Genomic DNA, 27,425 nt, shown 5'->3' on the forward strand with positions numbered 1-27,425 from the left:
GGACCTGGGCGGTAGCCAGACACCTCTCATTTGCGCTGTGAAACCGTAACAGAGTCCCCCAAGCCTCAGAGGAAGGTGACAACTCCAGGGGGCAGGTGTTCCAACATGCGGGCTCGTGCCTGCTGCAAAACTGAGGGGCCTTGAGTTCAGTAATTCCCTAGAAGGACCCAGCAAAGCCACCATAGTTACAGTTCACGACAGCAAATGAACACCAGCCGAAGTCACCAAGGCTCTACCAGGCACAGAGCTGCCAGTGACATCACACCGACAGCACTTAATTCTCCGAGCAACGAGGTGTGACCACAGGCGGGAGTAGTGCCAGCCAGGGAAGCTTGCCCGAGCCTTTGTGGAGCTCAGCCCCACGGCCGGGACTGCCCCCCACGCAGCTGCCTGGGCTAGGGGCCCCTCCAGATACCTAGCACGGCTGCCCCGTGGGGTACAGGCAAACAAAGGCACTCTTAGCAGGCAGGACATTCCAAGGCCCTTAGAGGGGACAGCAAAGGCCAGGCCTGCCTGTGGGCACAGTTAACCCTTCACTGCACACCTGTACATCAGCCATTCCGACAGGACAGGAGACACGCCGAGACTCTGAAATACCGTTGTATTATTCTGGAAGCTTTATAACTTCTGTTTCACTGTCACACACAGAAGTTCAAAGGAGAGGGTGGTAGGTCCGTGTCCTAAGCCAGGACAGGCACGGTGCGGGGTTGGGGGAGGAAGGCAGAGCGCTGGTCCTGCCCAGCCTGGGACCAGGGACACCGTGGGAGCCCGGGGAGGCAGGGCCCAGGACGAGCATCGATCCTCCCACACCAAGCCTGGAGCCACCAGCCAGTGAAACGCAGTCATTGTCATCGCCACTCGGCAAGGTCCCCGCCCACGCTGTCCCGGCTGTCGGGCACCCTGCAGCCCTGCTCCCAGGGCAGGTGCACCCTGGCGCCAGGGGTCCTGCCACTTCCTTGCAGGCTTTGCCGCCAGCCACTCGGGCTCACGCCAGCCCAGCAGAACGTGACACGAGCCTGCAGCAAGAATGGGGTGGGGACAGACGTCCCATCCGTATGTCCCGGCACCAGCCTCTCAGAGCCTCTGTTTTCTCAACTGCAAAATGGGGAGAAGACCCCTCTTTTGAAGGACCAGGGGCTTCATGCTGGCTCCTGCTGGCACAGTCAGCAGCCGCGAGAGCCGCACTGGTCTGCTGAGGCTGGTGTCGTTCCAATCCGCTCAGCTTTTTTTTTTTTTTTTTTTGAGACAACGTCTCCTTTTGTCACCCTGGGTAGAAAGCAATGGCGTCATCCTAGCTCACCTCAAACTCCTCGGCTCAAGCGATCCTCCGGCCCTGGCCTCCCAGAGTGCTAGCATTACAGGCGTGAGCCACCGTGCCCGGCCAGCCCAGCTATTTTAAGAACGACGTTCTCAGGGGGCTGAGGCGCTTTGGGGTACAAACGAGGAACCCCCGTTTAGCTGAGTGTGTCACGCCCCTTCCACACACCACGCCCACCTGTCCGGGCTCTGCCCGCTCGGTGGCATCTCTGCTGATCGCAGCCCACGAGCACCTGGAGCCCGAGCCCGAGTGGGTGGGAACGGGTGCGGAGAACAGATCGCAACCCCAGAAGGGGTGGAGCGTCCACTTAATGCTCACACTCCGGAGCACAACACTTGGCGGGCGCCACCTCCCTCGATGCTCGCTGTGCCGCCCTGGGCTCAGCAAGTGGGGAAGTGGAGGCACAGAGAGGGTAAGTAACGCACCAGGGGTCACCCAGCAAGTAAGTGGTTCAGGTGAGGTTCAAAATCCAGAGCCACGTGCCCCAGTCCTGTGCCCAGCCACCTTGCTGCTCGCGGGGAGGCATCCGAGAGCTTCCTCAAACGGTTATGGGCAGGATCATCACGTGACCCAGCAATTCCACTGCCGGGGTGATACTGTACCCCAAAGAACTGAAAACGGCATTCCAGCAAGCAGCTCTGCCCAGCATTCATAGCAGCACTACTCACCGTGGCCAAAGGCGGGAACGACCCACATACCCATCAGCCAGGGCAGGGCTCAGGGAAACAAAACGTGGCCCACGTGGCCCGTCCATACCACGGAACAGGTTAGCAGTCGCCAGGGTGGGGACGAGGTTTCCTTTGGGGTGACGGGAATGGTTGGAACAAGGCAGAGGTGATGGCACTACACCGCAACTACACTAAATGCCGCTGAAAAGTAACCATTTTATGGTACACACTTCAGTTCTATGAATTTCAGCTCAAGTTGTAGGAATTCCAATCAACTCACTTCTGGAAGCCGTTCACCGCCGGAGTTCACAGTCGGTAGAGCCACGTCCTGGCCGGGCCCGGGCAAACCCAGCCCGCCCCCGGGGGCGTGCAGAGGCTGCCCCATGCTGGAGGCGGGCACCCCCCCCCCGGGGCGCTCAGGGCCAGCGGCACCCGGCTGGGACCCTGAGCCAATAGAAAGGGGCCTCCCCGGGCACCCAGAGCCCCTGCAGCGCTCAGAGCGGGGACCCAGGTCATTTGCACTACAAAGTGTCACTTGGCCATGTTTGAAGCAGGTACTGGAGACAGGTCCCTGCACGCACACACAGCTGTCACCCTTGACTGGGCGCTCGTGACGGGCCAGGCTCTGAGCCGCAGGTCCCCCTCCGGGCTCTCTGCAGAGGGAGGGGCCGGCTGCAGCTCCGTCTTGGAGGAGGACGAGACCCAGGGCGGGAGGAAGGACGCTGAGACAGAACAGCTCGGAGGCGGGGGTCCCTGGGTTACCCCCTGCCCTCTGAGGACGAGCACTGTTCAGAGAGAGACAGCTCTCCTGAGGCCGCACAGCTGGGAGGGAGCTGCGGGTATCCGAGGGGGACACCAGGCAGCTCACACCTTCCGCCGTTAGGTCAGACAGCAGAGGGTGGCATCCCAGCCTCTGTCTCTGGCCGCATCAGTCCATGTCCTTACGTGACTAGCTGCAAATTAACCCTCGTAATGCAAGGATCACGTCTGTACCTGTCACAGAAGCGAGATAGAGACCTCTGTCCCCACCCCCACCCTTGCCTCCTCTTTGCATTGGGAGCTGGTCCTTTTCGCTCCTGGCATGCTTTCCTGTCTTAGGTGGGCAGCCCTCGCATCCTCATGTTTCCCCTTTTCCCTTGCCTGCCAGGAAGCTCAGGTACTCCTACCAGTATCAACTTAGGTTTGCTGGAAATAAAGCAACCGTTGCTTGGGTCCCTCCACTGTGTGAGGAGCACCCCACCCCAGCAGCTACTGCAAATACACCGCCACCTTTAGTGTTCACAGCAAGTCTACGCCACATACAACAGACCTGCTCTATCTTGCCGAGAGGGAAATGGATTCTTAGGAAAGGTTCATCAGTCGCCCAAGGCTTTGAGATAGCAAAGGGCAGAGCCAGTGTTGAAAACCAACACGGTCCAACTCCAAAGCCAGTCCACACATAGCCCCCTCTTCACGACCCCCGCCCCACCACGCTTTGATCTTCTAGGTCTCTCCATAAACGGCCCTGTCCCAGCCCCAGCTTTCTTGGCCAGGCCCTCAATGCCACTTAGGAAGCAGACGGGTATAAATGACAAACGAGTGACCGTGCAGCCTCACTGCCCCTCCAGGTGACACATACCCACTAGAGCGACCTGCCTGGCACGAGTCCTGGTCCCAGGGCCCTTGCCCAAGAGGACGCCCTGGCCCCTGAAGGTCGGGTGTGGTGGGGCTGGTCAGAGGGGACTCGGAGAAGGGTCCTGGGTCCCCTCAGAGGGTCAGAGTCTGCACCTGCAGCCACACTGCCCCTCCCAGTGGCCAAGGGTACAGGCTGGCAGAGGGTCCCACCCTGCCCCAGCGCTCCGGCCCCTCCCCAGCCTGGTGCAGAGTGGAAAGGAACGCACCGTGGAACCGAACCTCAGGTCGCTTCTAATCCCAGCTCTGTGCCTCACGGGACAGGCGGCCTTACACTTTTTCAAGCGTCAGTTGCTTCACCTGTAAAATGGGTGCATCTAAAACATCACGCCAAGTCACGGAGCCAGACACAAAGGCCCGTTCACAGCGAACACCCAGAGCGGGGGAACCCACAGAGAGTAGAGTTGAACTCAGGGCCCCGGGCCAGAGGGAGGGAGGGAGGGGGAGGGACCGCTAACAGGTACTTGGTTTCTTTACGGGGTGATGAGAACATTCTGGAATTGGTGGTGGTGGCTGCCCTCTGCAACTATGCTCAAAACCACTGAATTGCACACTTTAAAGGGGTGAATTTTTATATTTTAGCTCCATTTTTTAAACTCATGCATCTGGACAGGCTGGGAAAAAAACACCCCAAAATTAGGTCTGTCACCACTAACCTGCTGCCTAGCCCCAGGAAGGTGTCCTCAAATGTCATCCCTCCCCCTGCCCTGGCTCTGGCACTGCTGGCTTCTAGGAGGTCAGCCCAAGACAGAGGATATCAAATTCAGCCACACCCAGAACGTTCCCTGGGCCCCATGCAGGGTGAGTGCCAGCTCAGCTGGGTCCCTGCCTGCCATCCCCTCCCTCCCCCGGGCCCTGCGGCAGACCCTGCGTCCCCTCTCACCCTCCTTGCCTGACACTCAGGTGGGCGCCACAGGGCCACTTGCCTCTCAGGCTCTTTGGGTCCAGCTAGTGGCAGGGTAAGGGGACTCTCCTTGGGGCCACCCACCGCCAGCCCACTGGAGCAAGGACCAAACACGTGGCTGTGTGACTTGCCCTGGACACACCCCTCCGTGGGCATCTCATGGCACAGGCGGGATTTGGGCTTTTCCCAAGCCCCGGCTGTCCCCAACGGATGCCTCAAGGTGTCCTCCGGGGCTCATCGGCTGTGCACGGCCCTCGCCCGGGCTCTGTGACCCTGACACCCCCAAAGCAGAGTTCTCCGGGCCTCCACCCCTGCCTCCCTTTTAAGGGGTGACTCGTAGCCCCTAGAAAGACGTGAAGCTGAGCCCCAGAACCTGAGCACGTGCCCTTGTTTGGAATTGCGTCTATGCAGGTCCTCACCGAGTGATGACGGCGAGAGGCAGTTGGGCTAGGATAAGACCGTACTTTTCGGGTTTTTTTTTTTTTTTTTTTTTTTTTTTTTTTTTTTGAGACAGAGTCTCGCTTTGTTGTCCAGGCTAGAGTGAGTGCCGTGGCGTCAGCCTAGCTCACAGCAACCTCAAACTCCTGGGCTCGAGTGATCCTTCTGCCTCAGCCTCCCGGGTAGCTGGGACTACAGGCATGCGCCACCATGCCCGGCTAATTTTTTTTATATATATATCAGTTGGCCAATTAATTTCTTTCTATTTATAGTAGAGACGGGGTCTCGCTCTTGCTCAGGCTGGTTTTTAACTCCTGACCTTGAGCAATCCGCCCGCCTCGGCCTCCCAAGAGCTAGGATTACAGGCGTGAGCCACAGCGCCCGGCCCGGGGTTTTTTTTTGAGACAGAGTCTCGCTTTGTTGCCCAGGCTGGAGTGAGTGCCGTGGCATCAGCCTAGCTCACAGCTACCTCAGACTCCTGGGCTCAAGCAATCCTCCTGCCTCAGCCTCCCGAGTAGCTGGGACTACAGGCATGCGCCACCATACCTGGCTGATTTTTTTTTCTATATATATTAGCTGGCCAATTAATTTCTTTCTATTTATAGTAGAGACGGGGTCTCGCTCTTGCTTAGGCTGCTTTGGAACTCCTGACCTCGAGCAATCCGCCTGCCTCGGCCTCCCAGAGTGCTGGGATTACAGGTGTGAGCCACTGCTCCTGGCTGAGACCTCACTGAATTGGGGGTGCTCATTTCACAGCCGGCATCCTTATAAGAAGAAGGAAAGAGGGAAATCTGGGCACAGACACACACGGGGGGCGGGGGGTGACACGTCACGTGAAGACAGAAGCAGAGACTGGAGGGACGCAGCCACCAGCCAAGGGCACCAAGGGTATCCGGCAGCCACCAGGGCTGGCGGGGGGCAGGAAGGGACCCCCACTCCCTGTGGCTGTCAGAGGGGCCACAGCCTGTCAATGCCTTGGTGGCTGCAGACTGGGCCTCCGGCACGGCGAGGCCACGCGTTTCTGTTGTACGAAGCCACCTGTGTGGGGGAACGTGTTACAGTGGCCGCAGGAGCCGATTCCGTCCCTTCCGCACGTTTGCAAAAGAAACCCTCCGAGCTGAGCCCGAGCGAGCAGCCCGAGACGGCGGGAGGCGTCGTTCCTCCGGCATCTTCAGGGCGGAGAGCAATCGCGCTGCGGGGGCCGCTCCTGCCCGGCGAGGACGCCCATCAGAGCCGCCCGGAGAGCGCGGCCGCCGTGCTCTGGCCGAAGATGAAGGTGCCGAGCAGCACGCAGAGCGCGCCCCAGGCCTCCAGGCAGCACCTGCCGAGCCAACAGCCCGCGTCAGCACGCCGCCCTGCGGTTCCGTGCGGGGGCGGCGAGCGCGGCCTCATCTCATCATCGGAAGCCCACCGGGTCACCGATTTGGAAAATGATCAGACTTTCCCTGTGCCAGGCGGTTTTCAAAAGCCCTCTCCCCGACCTGCCGTTTCACAGCCTCGTTCTGACCCAACAACATTTTGTCAAATGAAAGAAACGGCGGGAAGGAGACGCTATCCCAGCGTCCCTGCCTCCCTGCTCCTCGGCGTCCCCAAAGTAGAGGAGGCGGCGGCAGCTCTGGGCACCCAACACAGGGGCGGCGGAGGCTGGGGGACGAGGACAGAAGAGGCAAAGATGGCCGGGGTTGGTGGCCACCAGGGCCACATGTGTGAGCTTCCTGATGTCACCGGAGACGGCGTGAGACTCCCTCGAACGGCAGGGCCGTCCACCAGGGCCAGGGGATCATCGCCAGGGAAGGAGCGTTTCCAGCCGAGCAGCATCTTGGCCTTAGAGCTGCAAACGTCCGTTCATCTCAGGGGACACGAGGCCGCCAGCGTGCCCCTGGGCCACGCTCCCTGGCAGCCTGCATGGATCAGGAGGACTGACGCAGTTTTAGAAAGGAAAGCATCCGGGAAGCTCATCCGGAAAGCTGCCGTGAGCTTGGATCAAGGGACAAAAGAAAAGCAGGAAGACTCTGACGAGTGCTGCAGGGCAAGAGCCGCCTGCAGGGCTGCCAGTCATTTGGGGAGCTGGCTCTAAGCGCAAGTCAGGTTAGGGACATCCAGAAAAACGGCCCCAACTCCAGCAGGGGACCACGCCCAGCCCGCACCTGTGGACTGGGCAATCCCGGACCCGACGGGCTGGGGGCCGGGGCCGTCTGCGGCACAGGCCTGCAGCTGGGACCCGAGTCCACGCTGCTGTCACTACGCGCATCTGTGGGGGGCCGAGTGGCGGCCCCCAAAATCCACATCCACCTGGAACCGTGAGCTTATTTGGAAACCAGACCTCTGCAGATGTAGTTAAGTCAAAGGTCTTTAGAGGTGCTGGTCACCTGGGATTCGGCGGAGGCACCCTACACCCAGGGACCGGCAGAGGGAGATCAGACACGCGCCGGGGGAGGGCAGAGTAAGACGCGGGGGGAGCCTGGAGTGGCGTGGCCACAGCCAGGGAGCACGCAGCCCGCAGCCCTCGGAAGCTGGAAAGGCCTTCAGAGAGCCCGGCCCGGCTGGCGTCTTAACCGCAAACTTCTGGCCTCAGAACGGTGAGAAAATATTCAACCCCGTCTTCACCCCCTACGGTTTGTGGTCACTTGCTACAGTGGCCCTAGAAAACTGATACGGCATCTCTTTAATCCCCGGCCCCAGTGGTCACATCTGTAGCATGGGGATAAGAGTCACACGGACTCTTGGAGGCCCCGGGGACTTGCTGAGGTATGTCACAACATTGGCACAGGCGTTCTCCTTTTCGGTGGGGTCAGACAGAGGCGCTCAGTGACAAACGACGAGGTCTCAGTCACGCCCGACGCACAGGCCGGCCCAGAGGCAGCGCTCTGATCAACGTTGGCCAAGTAAGCGGAGGATCCAAATTCTCCCACCCACCAGCGGCGTGTGCCGGGGAGCGGGGGAGCCTGGGCTCGGGTCCCGAGGGCTGGGGTTGAGGCCAGCTCCGTCCTCGCCGGCCTCCCGCCACCCCCCACCACCCCCAGCCACCCCCGGCCGTAGGAAAAAGACGTCCCAATATGGCAGGGAGGTGAGCGTGTGGAGGGGCCTGGCGCAGAGGAGCCACCCAACAAGGACCTGCTGCCGTGACGACAGGACACACGCCCCCCCCCCCGACGTCCGGCCTGCCACGGGGTCTCTGTTACTCAGGGCCAGCCTGCACCCCCCGATCCTGCCTGGGTCCGAGCCAGGTGGCAAGGGGGCTGGGGACACACCACCGGGGCCTCCAGAGGCCGAGAAGACCCCGAAGCCACGTGAAGTCCCAACCACAGACCCTCAGAGCGGAAGGGAAGGCCGTCACAGGGCTGGGTGTCACTGGCCTGGGCTCCTGTCCTGGCTCAGACCCCTCGCACCACGGGACAACAAGACCCCTCCCCGGGGCCTGCGGGTTTCTCCTGTACAGGAGGAGGAGGAGGAGGATGGGCAACAGGATGTCCTCCACAGTCCCCAGGAGCCCCTCACTCCGGCCCCTGGGCACACCCAGGTTGCCACCCCCATCTCGGGGACACTTACTTGGTTCTCGGTCCCACGGGCTCGACGCCCATTGCACAGATGAGGCACAAACCTGCAAAGGACACACAGAGTCACCCCCAGATCTTTCTTATCGAGCCCAAAAGCAACGAGAGCCCCCGAGAGCCGTCCCCAGGGTCCGGGAGGGCAGCAAGGCTCTGCCCAATGGCAGCCCCGCGGGCTTCATACCCCTGGAGAGGCAGCTTGGGGCGCTGGGTGAGACTCTGGAGTTGCAAAGATGGGGGCTGGGGTCCCAGCTCAACGCCCCCCTACCACCTGGCCAGAGGGGTGGCAGCAATGTGGCCTCCCAGCCTCAGCCTCCGGGTGGCCAGGGACTGCGAGGAGAGGGCAAGGATCGGAGCCCCACGCGAGGAAATGCTCAGCAAGTAGTACCTGCCACTGTTTCAGTTTCCTCTCTTTCCCCCCTTTTTAAAAACGGTTCAGGCCTGTAATCCTAGTTCTCTGGGAGGCTGAGGCAGGAGGATAGCTCAATGTCAGGAGTTCAAGACCAGCCTGAGCAAGAGCAAGACCCCATCTTTACTAAAAATAGAAATAAATTAATTGGACAAGTAAAAATATATAGAAAAAATGAGCCAGGCATGGTGGCGCATGCCTGCAGTCCCAGCTACTCGGGAGGCTGAGGCAGGAGGATCGCTTGAGCCCAGGAGTTGGAGGTTGCTGTGAGCTAGGCTGACGCCATGGCACTCACTCTAGCCTGGGCAACAAAGTGAGACTCTGTCTCAAAAAAAATAAAAAATAAAAAAAGTGGTTCAGAAGGGGTTCGAAGCCAGGCAGCCCTGCCTCAAGCACCCCCAGAGTCCTGTCGGATCCCAAACCCGTCCTTGCCCGGCTTTCCAGCGCAGATGTGGCCAGAGCCAAAAGGCGCCGCCGGGACACGGCCCCAGACTGGATACAGCAGCCCAGACCCGGGGCACGGGAGAGGAGCCGTGTGCCGCACCCTCACCTCACCAGGGAAGCCCCCAGAGCCAGGGCAGAGTGGGGGGCCGCCCGGCCCCTCCCTACCTCCGCCCCTACTCCCAGCGGAGCCCCGTCCTACAGGCGGGTCACACGCTCTAGTCCCCACATCAGGCCAGCCCCAATCCCTAACTCGCCCACCCAGAGCCCGCCGATCACACCCCACGCGAGTCAGTCTCCCCGATAACCGAAGTTTCTCTGTGGCCCCCAATCCCTCCACCGTGTGCGAGGCTGCTGAGGAAGCTATCGCCGCCTGAGTCAGGTTTCATCGTCCCGTCTGAGTTAGGGGGAAACCAAACTCTACGTGCCCTTCCTGCGCGTTTCCCCGCCGGGCACCCGCTTCTCGCCCGTCTGCTATGGGGCAGGGTAGGGGTGTCGGGACTCTTGGGGCTAAGAGTCCCCAAGTTCAAGGTCTGTCGGACGTGGGTGCACCCACAGCAGAATCTCGGGTCCACTCACGGCACACACTCACGGAAGCCGCCGTGTGCTGTGCGCCCACTGTGTGCCGAGGGCCTGCTGTGTGCCAGGCACCCACCGTGCGTGGAGCCCGGAACGCCCCACCCCTGAGGGCCTGGGCACCCTCGGGTCCCTGCAACGCTTCTCCGGCCTCGGCCGCGCGGCTTCCCGTCTGGGCCAAGGCCAGCCCTTGCGATGAGAACTTCCCGCCGCTGCTCAGTCACAGCGGGAAGGTGGCGTGTGGCAGCAGCCACGGGGAGTTTGCCCCCAGCTCCTGGACACAGGATGGGGGCGGGCTTCCCAGTGTGCCTTTTGCATCTTGGGCCGTGTGACTTTCATGCACACAATTATTTTTTTTTTTAAATAAAACAATATCCTGCAGCAGAAGGCAAAGCTGTAGGAGTCAAAGTACGGCGTTGACCCCCAGCCCCGATACACACTACCTGTGCCCCCCCCCGTGTGCCCCCCCCGGGGGCTTCTGGGCCTCAGTCTGCTCATCTGTGCGATGGGATGACAAAGGTACGCCTGGCAGGAGCTCTAATCCTACCCACGTGGGGCTCCCACCTTCCAGAACCTCGACCTCCAGCGCAGGGGTCCCCACACGAGTGAGAGGGGCGGGGGCAGCAAGCCCGGAAGGCGGGTGACTCACCTGGGAAGATGAAGATGAAGAAGGAGCTGAGGCCACCGGTGATGCTGACGATCTCGCTGAGGTCGGGCACAAACAGGGCCGTGGCGAGCGTCACGCCGACCCACAGCACGGTCAGCGGCATCCGGACCCACGGCCCCGAGGGGTCGGCCAGCGCCCTGGGCCACCACGCCCCCCGGCAGCTCCTCCTCCACAAGTCCTGCATCACCGACCTGGAGGCCATGCCCACCACATGCACCTGTGCCCGCCTGCACCTGCCGGCGCCGGGCGCCCCCATCCTGCCTGAGTCCCCCACCCCCCCGGCAGGGCTCCTGCTCCACACCCACGTGCCCACCCCCGGGGGACCCGGCCAACCTCAGGGTCTCTGCCACCAGCAGGCAGCCAATGGGGCACAGGCTCGAGCAACTCTCTGAGTGACTTTGGGGAAACGACCTAAATCCTCTGTGCCCATTGTCTCCTCTGTACAACGCAGATGACGCAGAGTCCCATGACGTGCGCCAACACATGCCCGGCACAAAACGCTAACCCACGACACATGTCTGTGAGCCCGGCCTCACCTCCCCAGGAAGAGCACGATGGGGTAGACGGTCACGACGGACACAGCGAAGAGGACCCGGGCGACGACAATGACCACGTCATCGCCGGGGTAGGACATCAAGATGTCAGCAGAGACTTCCGTCCCGAAGGTCAGGAAGCCGTAAGCCCCTGGAGGTGGGGGACGGAAGCCGGGGGACGAAGATTAGAGAAATGCCAACAGAGGGACAGGGTTCCCTCAGGGAAGGTTCTCCTGGGGAGCCGGCACTCTGGGAGGCGGAGGCGGGCGGATCGATCAAGGTCCTGAGTTTGAAACCAGCCTGAGCAAGAGCGAGACCCCATCTCTACTAAAAACAGAAAGAAATTAATTGACCACCTAAAAATATATAGAGAGAAAAAATTAGCCGGGCATGGTGGCGCATGCCTGTAGTCCCAGCTACTCGGGAGGCTGAGGCAGGAGGATCGCTTGAGCCCAGGAGTTTGAGGCTGCTGTGAGCTAGGCTGACGCCACAGCACTCACTCTAGCCTGGGCAACAAAGCAAGACTCTGTCTCCAAAAAAACAAAAACAAAAAACAAACAAACAAAAAAAAGAAGGTTCCGGAAGGGTTATCCAAAGACTTTCCTGTCCTCAGTAGACACATGACTCTGTCCCATCAACTCAAAACTCATGCAGACAAATCTGCCACTCACACTCCTTTCGAGTCGCGAGCAGGGCTGGCGCGAGGAGCCTGTTCACAGAGCGTGTGCTGACGGGGAGCATGAGCCCTTTGCAAAACCCAAACTGGCCTCCCGTGCCCTGCCCACCCCACTCCAGCAAGCACCTGGCCGGGCACCCATTTTCCAGGTGGGGAAAACCAAGGCCCAGGGCGTCAATGATGGCCCAGAATCACAGAGCTAGTAATGGCAGAACCAGGACCAGAGTGCCAGTCCCCTCTCCCTGACACCATGCTGCCTCTGTCACCCCGTGTCACCTGCTTTGTCCCGAGACTCCCACCTCTGGCCGTGCAGGCTTCTCTCTGAGCCCTTGTAACAGGTCCCAGGACCTGGTACTCGGGCCATCTGGAGGTGACACGACATCACCGAGTCACGACCCTCTGACCCCAGGGCTGCAGACCAGTGGGACCTCCCCTGCTAGGGACGGTCACCCAGCAAGCGTCTTGGGTTCACAGTGTCTTAATCCGTTTTCTGTTGCTTACAAGAGAAAACTTGAAACTGGGTAATTTACAAAGACAAGGAATTTATCTTTTGACGGTTCTGGAGGCTGAGAAGTCCGAAGTCAAGGGGCTGCACCTGGCGTGAGCCTTCTTGCCGGTGGGGACTCTCTGCAGAGCCCGGGGGTGGTGCCAGGTGTCACATGGCAATGGCACCGAGCACGTTCAGATCTCTCTTCCCCGCTCTATAAAGCCACCAGCCCCGTGTCCATAACCCATTAACCCACAAATGGATTAATCCATTTATGAGGGTAGAGGCCCCATGAACAATCCTCTCTTATAAGCCCCATGTCTCAATACCGCCACACCGGGGGTTAAGTTTCAACTCGAGTTTTGAAGGGGACAGAGATTCAAACCACAGCACACAGGAGTCGGAGGCTGCCGGACAGATTCGCCGCAGACCAGGGGCTTCCTGAATCAGAGCCCCGATAGTGGCTAAAAAGGACTAGACCAGAGTGGCCGGCCAGAAGCCAGCCATGCCCGAGCCCTGGGTCTGAGCGTTGGATGTGCTGTGTGACCTTGGGCATGTCACAACCCCTCTCTGAGCCACACATTCATCACCCATGAAGACCCTCTGCTTTCCACACAGAGTCGTGAGCCCCTAAATCATGTCCTCAAGCATTTTATAAACCACTGCGCCCAGATATGAAGCTACAGACCATCACTCCTGCTGTGTGTTGAACAGCGTGGGTGGAGGGTGGTGCAGGATATAAGGGCAGGGGCTTTGGAGACAGCCAGGCCAGAGTTCGGGTCCCAGCTTTGCACATCTAGTTAAGACCTTGGGCAAGCCCCGGAAGCCCTCGGAACCTCAGTTTCCCTGTCTGTAAAATGGGGCTTTTCCTGCGGGGAGCTAAGGATCATTCACATATAGGCGCTCAAATCACTCAGCATCGTGCCCAGCATGTAGTAAGCTCTCTGGAAACACCCGTGGTTGTTCCCGTTTCTACGGCTACCCCCACCCACCCGAGGGCCCCCCAGGAGGCCTTACCGGTGAGCGAGTAAACGAGGCAGCAGGCCAGCAGGGACAGCGCGGACAGCAGCGCCCAGCGGGACAGGCTGCGGGGGCGCGTGCTGCAGTAGACGGAGACGGCGGCCTCGTGGCACTGGAAGACAGGGCCTGGCTCAGCGGGGTCCCGAGACTCACCCGGGACAGCTTCGAAAGATGGGGACTGCCCCACGTGGCCACCAAGAGCGGGAGGCACGAGTAAAGTGCAGGGTACTGCCTGTGGAATACGACGCGGCTCTGAAAAAGCACAAGGGTGCCTCGCACCCCGACTCGGAAGCAGCTCGCAGGTGCACGGTCAAGCAAAAGAAGTTAGATGGCAGAGACCGCTTCCACTGACGTGAAGCTCAAGTCCAAAGACAGATCTAGACTAAGGTTTCTCAGCTCGGGGCTGCTGACGTTGGGGTGGGGAGGGGGCCTGGCGGTGGGAGGGGGCCTGGTGGTGGGAGGGGCCTGGCGGTGGGAGGGGCCTGGCGGTGGGAGGGGCCTGGCGGTGGGAGGGGCCTGTGGGTGGGGCCGCCCTGTGCATTGCAGAGTGGCCTGCAGCAGCCTCCCCCTGCCTAGCCATGACACCCAAACTATCTCCAGACATGGCCAAGCATCCCCTGGGGGCACAAGCACCAGTGAAGAACCAGCTCTGCGGTGACAGAAGGCAGAGCGGTGGTTTGGGTGGGGGCAGGAAAAGTCACGGGGCGGTTTCCAAGTCGGGGAGTGACCACATCACACAGAGCACACGTGCTCACGGCCCACGTGCTTGACGTGCAACGTGCCCTACGGCGGTAAGACGCAGGCAGCCAGCGCCAGGAGCACACCTGCGACACAGCTTCATCTGTCTGGTCCCAGGAACTGGCATTTTACAAGCAGCCGAGGGGACGCAGAGCCAGGCTGAAAGGCACCGCTGTGCCCAGACACACATGCGGGTCCTGGGCTCTTCCCAGGCTCCCGGGACACAGCTCCCACCAACACGGCCACACGCGCGCTCCTGGTCAAAACCCAACCTGATAGTGCCCCCGCCCACTGGGCTCAGACATCCCGGGTCTCTGCTGGCTGCCTCAGGGCCTCTGCCTGTGCTACCCCCTCTGGCTGGGGCACTCCCCTAGTCCGGCCAGCTCCTACCTGTGCTTCAGGACTATTCCTGGCCGGGCCAACTTCCCGTCGTGTGGTACGGTACCGCATACTCCCCGTGAGCAGGGGTGGGTGTGTCTGCTCTGCATGTACCAGCCACACAATGGCAAGGCCACACCCGCCTTGCTCAGGGCTCCGAGTGCGGGCCAGGCGCAGAGCCCGGCACACAGCTGCAGGAAGGCTGAGGGCCACCCACCCAGCCATCCCACGGCCGCCTGCACCCAACCCCAGCTCTGGGCACTCAAATCTCACCAGTCCCATTCGGCGAGAGTCAGGGCGGCCACGTAAACAAGGCCCCTACCCACGAAGCACACGCTCTGAGGGTGGGGTGGCCCTCCTGCCTCGTCCTTGCAGGGTCCAGCCCAGACGGGCTCGCTCCTCCCTGACCCACTGGCCTGAGGCCGAGGCGCACCCTGCTTCTGCCCTGGGGCTTCCCTGGCCCAGGGACCCCCGGCTACAGGCGAACCCAGCCAGACGGTGGGGGCCCAACGCCCCTGAGGTGCCCTCAGCAGCACCCCCCTTCCCTGCTCCTGGACAGACACCACCAGCCCGGCCCCACTTCCCGGGGACCAGGGGAAGGGAGTCCTCCCTTCGTCCCGTTTCCCTGCGACTCCCGAGTTGGGTTTCCGCTGGTTTTACAAAGGGACACAGAGCAGGGCCCCAAGGCCGGGGCACCTAGGAGGCAGTGGCAGTGGCCGCAGGCTCTCTCGTCACCTGGTGATGGGAAGAGACGGGGAAGAGGACAATCCCCAAAAAGCGGGACAACTAAAGCGTCCATGGAAGGGCAAACAATTCGCGGGACGTAGCGTGTCCACTGAGTGGAACGCCACTCAGCCGTCACAAGCAACGGCGCGCCGGGACACGCTACGACACGGACAGGCTCCTATGGTGTCCACAGAGACGGAAGCAGACGCGTGGCCCCGGGCTGGGAGTGGAGAACGGGCGTGGCTGCTGCCGGGGAGGGCGTGTTTGGGGCGAAGGCTCTGGCATTGCCTGCGGTGACGGCTGCATGAGTCTGCATACACAACAAGCCATCGCAGCACACACCTGGGGAGGCGAATCGGATGGGAGGTGGACTCCGTCTCCATTTAAAAGCCACAACCACAAGCCCCATGAGGTCGCACGGGGCAGGAGTGGACCCCACCCCCACCCCCACTCCTCCGAGGCCCCTCTCGCCGGCGCCGCACAGGCTGGGGGCTGCCCCCCATCACCAAACGTGCCTGTGTTTGGGGGAGGGTGGTGTGCGAGACTTCCCGATGACAGCAGGTGACCCTCTCCTTCCTCGAAGCCCCTTCAGACTTGCTCCGTTTCCTGCCACCTTCATCTATATGCCCCCCCTGCCCCAGACCCCCAAGTGTCCCAGAACCAGGTCTGGCAGCCCCCGCCGGTCACGCCCGCTCCGGCCTGCGCCCCCGCCCATACCGCCCATCCCCGTCCCTCCCAGCGCATCTCCGCAGCCTCGGCATCCCGTGTCCCTGGAAACCGCAGCCGGTTGCTAGGCGAGTCGCCCAGGCTGCGGGAGGCGAAGGTGAGGGGGCCCGGCCCCCGCGGGCATCTGGGAAGCGGCCCCAGGGCGAGTCTGCCGCAGCAGATGGTGCTTGGGCAGAGGGAGGGACCGTTCAACTCGATCCAGACAAACGGTTGACAGCAAAATCAGCTCCTCAGATCTTTCAAAATATTGGGTGTGCAGGCAGCAACGTGAGAAACCGTGCGGGCCGCCCGCTCAGCCGTTGGCAGGGGAGAGAAATGGAAACGGTTCGGGGTTTTTTTCCTTCTCAAAAGGCTTCTCAGAGCACACACAAGAAGAGGGAGAGCAGGAGCAGCTGGCTGCTGAACGGGGACAGGAAGAGAACGACTCCCGGGCTGCAGAGCCGGGACACTGTTGTGAATCCCGGACTAATGTCCCCGGGGACTTGATCTTACTTGGTGGCCGTTTTGTTGGTGCTGGTGGTGGTGGCAGTGGGTGGCTGGTTTTTTGGGGGTTTTGTGTTTTTAAGAAGTAGAGGCAAATATTCCTTAAAATAAGCAACAAACGACAGAACTGTGTCCACTGCCACCTGTGCTAGGAGGGCTAGGACGCAGGGAGCTGGGCCCAGGCACTCTGCCTCCCCTCCCCAGCTGTGTGTGACACCTGCCACACCGAGCCTCTGCAGGTCCCCAAAGGTCCCTGGGACCTTCGCCCCTCTCAACCTGGCACACCCTCCCCGGCTCCTGGCCACCTTGCATGTGTCCGAGGCCTCTCAGGTACTACCACCTTCGCCGGCACCTCTGAACCTCCCCCTCCACCTCATTCCATGTGCAGAGGCCCGTCCCCACCCTCGTGACAGTCTAGACACAATTCTGCATGTCCTGTCCCTGTCCCTGTCCCCTGCCACTCAGCCCCTCCAGGCAGTAAGCCTGACAAGGCAGGGGCTGTCCCTTCCAAGGCGCAGGGACAGAATCCACCCACGTAACAGTGTTCTGCAGGGCCAAGTGGGCAGCTCCAGGTCCCCAGGCATGGTGACAGTCCTGTGGGGGACTCTGCAGAGGAGGGGACACAGCTTCCAGGATCCCCACTGTCTACCAGAGACCCCACGAACGTGGTGGTGCTGCTGGCTGGCAGGCGGGCAGGGTGGGGGGAGGGTTGGACTCCCAAATTCAGTGGCGATTCACGCCTCCCTGAGCCCAGGGGACGCCAGCCACCCCGCGCCGTCTCCAGAACACGGCCCTCTGGTGTCGCATCCCAGAACGGCCCCCAGACGTCCCCCCGACAGGGAGGCCGAGCTCTCCCGAGGGGGCAGAGAGTCAGCCACAGCCTCCGAAAATGCCACGGTCTTCGGCACAGATGCTGAAGTTACCTGGAATCCGAAGCAGATGGTGGGGAAGACGCTAAACGCAGAGGTCCAGGAGGAAGGGCTGCAAAATAGACAGGAACAGGTGTTTATTAACAGATAGTCAGATGCAAAACCACCTTCAACGGGAGAGGATGCATTTCAAGTGACACCAGGAAAACCTGCCCGGGTATGGCCGCAAGATATGTTTTTAATGACCGTGTCCGTGACTGTGTTTTTGGGGAATGGAAAAAGGATGCTCGTTAAAAGCTGCACTTTCTAAATATGTCTTTGCTGACATTTGGCAACCCGACATTCCCCCCGTGGGCAGAAGGAATTCCCAGCTTCCCCCGAGGCTGCCTGTCGAAGGCGGCTCGGCACCAGTGGCGTCTGCCCGACAGATCCCCAAGAGCACACGGATGGTTTGACCCCCATCCGAGCCACCTAAGAGGACGGAGATGTGCACGGGCAGAACCTTCAGGGAAGGCTCTCTTGGGGACCCCCACCTGGTCCCCAGCTTCCCTGGACAAGTTTTGTGGATATGATTAGTTAAATTAAGGGGAGGTCGTACTGGATCAGGGTGGGCTTGAATCCAGGGACCGGTGGCCTTATAGGACAAGGACACAGACACACAAACACCACGTGAAGACGGAGGCAGAGACTGCAGTGACGCATCTGCAAGCCAAGGGACACAGACTGCTGGTGGCCACTAGACGCTGGGAGAGGCGGGAAGGATCCCCCGACCTGGGAGCCGTGGGAGGGAGCCTGGCCCCACTGACACTCGGATTTCAGACTTTTGGCTTCCTGAACCGAGAGGGAAATTTCTGATGTTTTCACAGCCACGACGTGTGTGGTCACTGGTCCCAGCGACAATAGGACATTCATGCAGCCTCCTAACTCACCGCCCTTCTGTTACTGTCTCCTCCTCCTCCTCCCCGCCCAGTGCCGGGTGCCACCGGCCCAGAGCAAACACCGCAGCGCCCATGGCCTTCGACGCCTTCTCTGGCCCACGTTGACCACACTTCTCCCTCCAGCCCGGACCTCTCTGCCCGAGCCCAGACACACGGATCCGACCAGCCGGTCAGCATCTCTCCGAGGCGTCTCAACGCGGCGTCTCCACCCGCCCAGCAAGCTCCGGTCGCCTTGGCTCACTCGCTCCCCGACTGCGACCCACCCGGAGCTCAGGCCGCAGAACTCGCGGGGCCTGGTGCGAGGGGAACGTGCTGGGCCCCTCGGTGGACAAGAACTAAGGGTGTTAAGACGGCGACAGCAGAGGGTTAAACCGAGCGTGGGGCCCCGGGCGACCGCTCACATCAGGCGTTCACCAGCCGGCCCGTCCAGTAGCAAATCTGACCTCAAGAATGACCCCGTGTCTGACCGCTTCACTTCTCATCGCCTCCTGCAAAAACACCTGCTCTGGCCGGGCGCGGTGGCTCACACCTGTAATCCCAGCACTCTGGGAGGCCGAGGCGGGCGGATTGCTCAAGGTCAGGAGCTCGAAACCAGCCTGAGCAAGGGTGAGACCCTGTCTCTTTACTATAAAGAAAGTAATGGGCCAACTAAAAATATATAGAAAAAATAAGCCGGGCATGGTGGCGCGTGCCTGTAGTCCCAGCTACTCAGGAAGCTGAGGCAGGAGGATCGCTTGAGCCCAGGAGTCTGAGGTTGCTGTGAGCTAGGCTGACGCCACGGCACTCTAGCACAGGCAACAGAGCGAGAATGTCTCAAAAAAAAAAAAAAAAGAACGACCCCGAGTCTGATCACTTCACTTCTCATCGCCTCCTGTAAAACCACCTGCTCCGAGACCTGGATCCTGGAAGGGCCTCCTACCTGGTCTCCGTCCCTCTGTCCGAGGACACAAACAGCCAGAGTGACCCTCTTTAGAGCAAAGTCCTGCCGCATCCCTGCTGTGCGTCAAACACTGCAGCGTCCCCCGGCTCATCCAGAGCTAAACGAACGTCCTCGCTGTGGCTCTGAAGGCCACCCCCTCCCCGACACTCCCAGACGCTCTCTGCCCTTGCCCAGGCTGGCCTCGCCGTGGGGACACGTCTGCAGCAGCCCGGGCTGGCCTCGCCGTGGGGACACGTCTGCAGCAGCCCCGGCTGGCCTTTAGTGGTCTCGCGCCCCTCGGCCTGTACCAGGTCAGCGACTGCCCACCGTCCCGCAGAGGGACAGGGAGCTTCCCTGCACTTTATCGCCCCAGAGAACGGAAGAGTCACATGGGGTGGAGCCCGGCTCTGCCGCACACATGGGGACGCCTCCTCCAAGCCTCCTCTGCTCCCCTCTGCACCCCCACCCCACCCCAGAAGCCACCACTCCTGCAGACTCACCTCAGCGAGGGACGGGGCTCGCGGACCAGACCCGGGGGCCGGAGGTAGTACTGCACGGTGATGACCAGGGCCAGGTAGCAGGCAGCCAAGGTGCCCAGGATACTGCAACAGACAAGGACAGCGTGAAGGCCTTGTGGCAGGACGACCCAGGCCGTCAGCACACAGACGGCAGGTCTGAGCCCCAGCCCCGCCTGAGCCAGCACGGCACCCACATAGCCCTCTCCCGCCCGAGCCTCAGTCTCCCGCTCTGTACAATGGGGCTGCTCCCAGTTCCAGAGGTCAGACGTGTTGAATCCCTAATGGCACCTGCACCCTCGGGGACAGCAGCTGTGACTTTCTTCCCACCCACGAAGGCCAGGTGGCCGCCCGGGGTTTGGCTAAGTTAGGACACCACTGGGCTCAGCCACACCACAGAGGGGACGAGGACCCTGGGCTCACCTGCAGGTGACACGAGAGCCTTTGCAGGGCCTCAGGCCTAGTTTGCACCTGCCGTCTCTACGTCACGTTTCCGAGCTGGGAAGCCTACTGTTTGTGTACGGCAAGGGAAAGGCGGGTTAAAGTCCCGGGTAGATACTGTTGTTAGGCTTTATTTTTTCAAAATATACATAAAGCCTCAAATCCCAAGATTTAAAAAAAAGCGTGCATGTCTCTCTCGGCCTCTGTCCGGCTCTGCGCCTATGCACGCATGTGCGTGAGCCCGAGGTCTGCAACGACGAAATAACCACCGCAAGCAGCGCATGGCGCTGCTACAGGTCATTTTCCTTCGTTGCTTGTGTTTTCTACCACGGACATGTTACTTGAGTCATGTTTTACTGATCTCCCCTTCTGCAAACGGGAGGGCCAACCCCGCAGCTCCTCTGATCCCAGGCGGGCAGAAACCCTGGCGTCGCCAGCGCCTGCCAAGGTGGGGCCCTGGCCGGAGGCGCCGCAGTCCGCTGGGCAGGTACCTGGTGTGTTTCTGGAAGGCGATCTCCCGCGGGGCGGACAGCGGCAGGACGAGCAGCGCGCAGAGCAGGGGCAGGGTGAAGTGCTGGTCAGCGTACCAGGGCCGCGGGGCCGGCGGGGCACCGGGCAGGAGAGTGTCACACACTGGCGGGGACACGGGAAGGGCTGAGCCACCGGGCACAGGACAGCCGCAAGGGTCCTGATCCCCAGGTGGGGCTGGATGTCGACACTAACTCAGCCCCCAGCCTCGGGTCCCTTGACAGGTGAGACGGGGAGGGCCACGGGCCCCATGAGGGAAGGAACCCGCCACCAGAATCCATTCACTGAGCTCTCCCTCCAGCCGGGCTCTGCTCTAAGTGGCAGGATCGGCCACCAACGAGCAGACAGAACACCTGCCCTCGAGGCGTCTGGGCAAAAGGCCCTTTTCTGTTCTGCTCAGGACTCAAAGGTGTCTGGGGTCAACCCGGGGCCTGGAGGAGCTTTGGGGCCGAGATGCTGGGCACAGCCGGCCTGCTCCCTCCGCCCTGCCGGGCTCTGCTGTTGGGGCTCAACAAACCGCGCCAGAGCCTGGTGGTTTGGAACCGCCACCATCCCGTGCATCATGGATCGCAGGGAACAATCAGCGCAGGGTGGAGCCGGCCAATCCTGCTCCACGTGGGACTGCCTGGGGTCACGTGGGGTATCTGGCTCATGGTGGGACTGGTCTGGGACCCTCGATGGCTCCACCCCACACCTGACACCTGGTGGGGACGCCTGGGCCCTCCCTGCAGTCTAGAGGTGGCAGGGGTAGGGGTCTCTCCACGTGGACCCTCTAGCACTCGAGTCCAATGTCTTCCGCGGCAGCTGGGGGATCCCAGAGACCAAGGTGGAACCCGCCGTCCTCTTAATAGCCAGGCCCGGAACTGGCATCAAGTCCGAGGGTCCAGTCCCTGCATTCGAGAGCAGGGGACACGGGCCCCACCGACCTCTCAGGGGAAGGGGCACCAAAGGATCTGGGCCCACTTTTATTCTGCCACAGTAAGATGGATAATTTGGAGCTGATCTCAGGGGCCAGATAGGCGGGGGAGGGGAGGACAAAGGCAGATGGCTTGAGGCTGCAGCCATGCTGACCACACAGGGGAGCAGCTCCCCCCCATCCTGCTGCAGGGGAGGCTGAGAGGTGAGAGATGGCCTGCTTGGGGTTGTTGGTATTGGCTGCGATGTAAACCCTTTTGTTCTCAAACGTTCCACCAAGCCAGCCATGCAAGGAAATAATAGCCATTTCTACTGAAATGACACAGAGGAGAGGTTGTATCCAGAGGCATCTATGAGCAAGGGCAGAGCAGGTGTCTGGACCAGAGACGCCAAAAGAACACCCCAAAGGGACTCGCGCGTGCTGTGGGGTGTGGCGGGAGCCCTTCTTATCCTTCTGGACTGCCTGCACCCAGGAAGCCTCAGCTCTGATACCAGACTACACCAGCTCCTGCCTAAACCCCAATTTTGTAGGACATCCCCTGAGGTCCTCTGCACCAATGACATGTGTCATTCGTACCCAACTCATGCAACGACCCCCCCACCCAACCTCTATTTAACGCCCTTCTCCCAGAAGCTTGGGCTCGCCTACGAAAGACACATCCCCAGACACCCAACCAGAAACACGCAAGCGGTGCTCTCTCCCCCCGGTGAGCCCACCCAGAGCTGGGGTGGCCCGTGTCCCGATCAGCATTCTAACCAGTTGGGGTGCTCAACTCTTGATCCTCAGAATCCTTCTCAACACAGCAACACTACCCGTCCCTGGAGATGAACTAGCCGCCGGCAGGTAGGGAGTTTCTGTGCCCATCTACCCACCAAGGAGGTTCAGCTACACCCACCTTGGAGCTCTTAGGTGTGACAGGGTTTCCCAAGACGTGGCAGCTTTTAATTTCAGTATCCCACAGCCAGGGACCCTTTTGCTAATGGGTCAACAGATGGAACGAACAAATTGCAAGACGGGAGACCCCGATTCGACCCTACCGATAATTGCATTCCAATTAGAAGTCTGCACAGTCCAATTAGGAGTCTGAGGCTGTCAAGATGCATACGAAAGCAGGACCCAACCATATGCTGTCTATAAAGAAATGCATCTGAAAATCCCCGGCCACAGTCAGGTTCAAAATAAAAGAACGGGGAGAGCCGCACGTGACACTAGTCTTATACTATTAATAGCAGAGACGGTACGGCAAAGATGAATGCTTTGTAATAACCAAAGGACGGACCTAATCACAGAGCTTAAAAAAAAACGAGGAAACAAAGACTGACAGATTCAAAGGGAGAAATAGGCAAAGCTGAAATCACCACTCATGATTTTAACACTCTTCTCTTAGAAATCGATAGAATAATCACTAGACCTAAAAAAAAAAAAAAAGAAAAGCAGCCAGGTTGCTATGGGAGATCTGAACATAACTGTCGGCCACCTTGACCTAAGGGACGTTCCCAGCACACTGTGGCCAGCAGAACACGAGTCCTTTAGGAGCACACGGGCTGCTCCCCGAGACCAAGTGCGCCCCGGACCACAGCGCAAGTCTCAGCAGACCTCAAAAGATTAAAGTCACACAGAGTATATTCTCTGACCACAACACAATTGAAGAAGAAACCAAGCAGGCAGGTAGAAAACTCCGAGGTAACTGGAAATTCAACATCACGACTCTAAACGTTCCAGGGGTTGAAGAAGAAACCATGGCAAAAATTAGCAAATATTTTGAATGGAATGACAATTAAAATAGAGCACGGCAGAATTAGCAAGCGGTGGCAAAAGCAGCGCTCAGCGGGAAAGCCTTGGTTGGAGTTAGGGGTCAAGGTCGGATGGGGGCTGGGAGCCTCGGCCATCCCAAAGTTGAAGGGGCTCCTACCTCTCTCCCCCCAGGGGCTTCCTGCGGTGGCTCCACGGGACATCCCAGCTGCAGCCATACCTCTGATGCCACGAGCCTCAATTCTGAGCCTCCCTCCCCACCACGTCAGGAGCTGGGGTGTGGTCTGGGCCTCTGCTGCCCCCCCCACCAGGGATCGACCTTCCGCTCAAGCCCACAGGTCACTGGGGCCACCCCAACTCCGGCGAGGGTACTCACGCTTCTCCAGCTGGTCCCCGATCACCCTGAGGAAGGCCACGGAGATCATGAACAGGTTGACGAGGAAGCAGGCCTCACACAGCCTCCCGACGGCCGGGCCGCACAGCCCCCTGACCGCGCCCTGGTAGGTGGCCTGGCCGCTGACAGAGGCCGCGTAGCCCAGGACGACCAGGCCGCTGACCAGGAAGACCAGGGAGACCTGCGGAAGGGACCCTGAGCTGTAGCAAGCCCGAGGCCCATCTCCCCCACCTCACGAGCACCTTCCCCGTGGCCTCTGTCCGCAGCCTAGGGGGCCCCCCGGCAGCCCTGCCGCCAGCGCTGCAGAGCAGGCAGATTCTGACGGTGTCTCCAAGGCCGGGAATCTGGGGCCCCAGTGCCACCCTGCCCCCGCAGGACAAGGGAGACGTCAAAAACCCAGAGAGTTTACATCTCTCTCCTAAAACTTCCTGGGTCACGAACGGCAGGAAGGTGGGGTGCTTGGGACCCACTGGAGGAACGGGCAGAGTTGGGTTCAGATTCTGACTCTGCCGCTGACCTGCTGTGCAGCACGAGGCAAGCAGCAGCCTCTGTTTCTCCATCTGTGAAATGGGCACACCACCACCCACACTGCAGGGCGCATCAGGACTGAGCAAAGTGCTCAGCGCCTGGCACGGGGTAAGTGCTCAAGAAATGGTGCTCTCCCTGCTGCAGCTTTATCTGTCCAACGCTTACTAGGAAAGATTTTCAAGCCTACAGGAGAGCTGAAAGAATCCTACAGTGAACACCCACCACAGACACCCACCCCCTGGGTAACATCTCGAGCCACCCACCCACGCCTGTGAGGCCAACAATCCATCTTAATTCCTGCATTTTGAAGTTGCCGATATCAGCACCCCCTGCCCGAACACTTTAGCCCACCTGTCACTCATCGGAGCGCGTTGTCTGCGAACAGCCCCCCTCTCTCAGGGGTGAAAATTCACATATGACGAAGTGCACAGAATCTCACACGTACCATTAGAGGAGGTACAAGTGCACACGCGCAACCCAAACCCCTACAGACGGAGCATGACCACTCCCTGGGACGGTCCCCTAGGACGGTCCCCGGGTCCCTTCCCAGTTTCTGCCTCCATCCCCTGCCCACAGATGAGACCACCGATCTAAAATTTCCCTACATTCATACATTTTCGTATCTGGCTTCTCCCACTCAGCATGTTCGGAAGATTCATCCACAGTGTGTCCGTTTATTCCCGTTTGTGCAAACAGCCCATTGTGTGAACGGACCGCAGTTTGTTCCGCCCACGTCCTAATCCCTCGCACCTGGGAATGCTGCGCGTTGGCAAGTTCTCGCAGATGTCAATAATGAGAGTAATTAAATGAAAAGGGTCTTTGCCCACGCAATGATGGGCCTCGAGATGAGGTCATCTTGGATCATCCAGGTGGGCCCTAAACCCAACGACAAGTGGCCTTATGGAGACAGAAGGGGAGGCAGAGACTGGGGTGAGGAGGAAGGCCTGGGCCCCAGGAGCTGGAAGAGCCTTCAGAGGGAGCGAGGCCGTGCCCACACCCCGACTTCAGACCCCTGGTCTCCAGAACTATGGAAAATGTGTGTTTTCAGCCCCCCTTTTGTGGATATCTGTTAACGGCAGCCACAGGAAACAGACACCTGCTCCCCTGCAATACTGCGGGGGTCCCCAGCGACTCTCACCCACCAGACTCCAAGCTCCGTGAGGACAGGACTGTGACTCTCCTGACCATTTCGCCCCGGGGGTGTCTGGCATGTGCAGGCACTCGGCCAACGGCTGTGCTTAGGGGAGAAGGAGCTTCAGCCCGAGACCCATCCCCGGGACCGGGTGACCCCGAGAGGGGCCCCTGTCACTCTGGGCAGCAGGACAGCAAAGCACCCTGGCCCCCCTGCCAGGCCGGGCCTCTCCACAGCTCGAGAGAGGGTTGGTCCTGCTGTCATCAAATGTCATCAAACCTCCCACCCTGATGAGGTCCCACTGACTGTGCTGTTTAAACACTTCCAGGCGGAGGTCACTCCGGGTAAAGGGGGAGGCAGGCTCCCTCCAAGTGTTCCATCATTCATGCTGAGGGCACCCGCCTGCCCCACCCCCTCTCCCTGGCAGCTCTGGAGGGACAGGAACGGCGTTGGCGGTGGGTGGGTGCCAGTGGCCAGCCTGGCTCTTCTCCTTGTGAGCAGTTCCCACTTGTCCCTGTCGGGGTCCCCTCCCCAGCCTGCGGGAGGCAGGATCTTCAGTCCATCCTGTGCAAAGCAGCCGTGTCGCCCAGCTGCAAGTCTCAGGTCCACCCAGAACCGCTGGATCGCCATCTGCATGTCAGCAAGAGGCCCGGGACATGGCCGTGCGCAGAGCTGAGGAAGCGGGGCCCACCTCTCCGGCTCACAGCCCTCGGCCTGGCCACAGACCTCCCCCATCACGATCCCTTCGTGGCTGGACATCCGACTTCCTCCTCGTGGTCCTTCCAGCGGCAGCCGAGCGGGGGGCGCTACTCCGAACGGCGCAGAAGCTGGTGCCGGTTCCACCGGGGCTGAGCCTACACCACACCCGCTCAGAGAGCGCCCGTCACACGGCCCTCCCTGCGCAGCACACCGCCTGGGGCTCCACCTGACGACGCGTGTCCCGTCTGACTGCCCATCAGAGCAGAGCGTCACGAGGACAGGGACCACACCGCCCTGTCCACCCCACGCCGGGCCCAGAGCAGGCACTTGGCCAGCACCGGGGCGGCGTGGGTTCCCCCTGGGCACCACACGGAGCGGGGCTTGGCGGTTTCCAGAGGGTCGTGCAGAGCCCTGGGGCCCACAGACGGCGGGAACTCGGCCACTGTCTGGCTGCTGTAAAGCGTGTGCGACATGAAGCTCATCAAAGAGCTCAATATACAACGCAGCGGCTCCCGCCGGCCCAGGGGAAGGAGTCTTAGTAAAAAGCGCAGCTGTGCTCCTGGTGGCTCAACACGCAGCCCCTGGCCTGCCTTGGAAGGGAACGCAGGCACGTAGGAGGTGGCAATATTCTCCGACGCTACTGCGCAAGGCCTGGCCCAGCTCTGGGTGGGGCGTGAGGATGCCGCGCCAGTTCTAGGCTCCGTCTGCACCCAGGGTTTCAGCTTTCGTTACGGAGCCGGGACGAGCAGGCCAGGAAGAGCACCTGGCCGGCAGGATGCTCAGAGACGTCCCCCGGCTGAGATGCCGGTTCGCAGGGAGCGGGCAGAGGGTGCTCTCCGCCCAGGGCCACCGCGGGGCATCTTCCCCCATGAGCTGAGCAGGATGGAGAACAGAGTCCCAGGGGCGCAGTGTAGACGACAGCGGCTCTGCAGAAGCCACGCAGAGGACCCCACCCAGAAAAACCAAATCCACCTCCCCCTTGCTCTAGGAGCCCCCCAAGCCCCCCTAGAATGCTTCCTGGGGACTCACCAGCTCCACCAGGAAGGCAGGGAGGACTCCGCCCGCTTGGTGGAAGGCCCAGGGGAAGTTGAGCAGGCCGGCCCCCAGCGCCGACTTGAGGAGAATGAAGACGGCTCCCACGGGGGACAGCGTGGCGGAGAGGGGCTTTTCTCCAAGGCCGGTGCCTGGGGCCGGGCCCTCCATGGCTAGAGGCAGCGGGGTCCGGGGGAAAGGGCAGTATGCAGGCTGCCGTCTTCTCCCAAGTTCACGGTGTCGCTCCTGAGACCCGCCAGGCCCCTCTGCCATCTCCCCCTCCCCAGCCCCCTCCTCCCCCTCCGCCTCCCTGAACTGCCGGTCCCTCCCCAAGCCCCACTTTATATCCTCT

General features: G+C 60.8%; 1 protein-coding gene across 1 annotated transcript; it reads right to left on the reverse strand.

The window, feature by feature from the left end:
- Nucleotides 1–6,204: 6,204 nt before the first annotated feature.
- SLC38A8 (solute carrier family 38 member 8) lies at nucleotides 6,205–27,246 on the reverse strand. The gene is made up of 10 exons (XM_075995561.1): nucleotides 27,071–27,246; nucleotides 23,665–23,863; nucleotides 20,584–20,725; nucleotides 19,637–19,738; nucleotides 17,334–17,391; nucleotides 13,357–13,471; nucleotides 11,180–11,327; nucleotides 10,626–10,834; nucleotides 8,549–8,600; nucleotides 6,205–6,320 (listed from the first exon to the last, which is right to left on the reverse strand). Exons 1-10 carry the CDS (start codon nucleotides 27,242–27,244, stop codon nucleotides 6,227–6,229), a joined length of 1,293 nt encoding a protein of 430 aa, XP_075851676.1. The 5' UTR covers nucleotides 27,245–27,246; the 3' UTR covers nucleotides 6,205–6,226.
- Between the last annotated feature and the right edge of the window lie 179 nt (nucleotides 27,247–27,425).

This window comes from Microcebus murinus, chromosome 20, assembly GCF_040939455.1.
Source record: "Microcebus murinus isolate Inina chromosome 20, M.murinus_Inina_mat1.0, whole genome shotgun sequence".
Taxonomy (NCBI): Eukaryota; Metazoa; Chordata; class Mammalia; order Primates; family Cheirogaleidae; genus Microcebus; species Microcebus murinus.

Coding starts and splice junctions, on each gene's coding strand:
- SLC38A8 (XM_075995561.1), bottom strand. CDS start 27,244: ATGGAGGGCCCGGCCCCAGGCACCGGCCTTGGAGAAAAGCCCCTCTCC. Junction 23,864..27,070: donor CTGCCTTCCTGGTGGAGCTG/GTGAGTCCCCAG, acceptor TCCCTTCCGCAG/GTCTCCCTGGTCTTCCTGGT. Junction 13,472..17,333: donor CCATCTGCTTCGGATTCCAG/GTAACTTCAGCA, acceptor CCTGTCTTCCAG/TGCCACGAGGCCGCCGTCTC.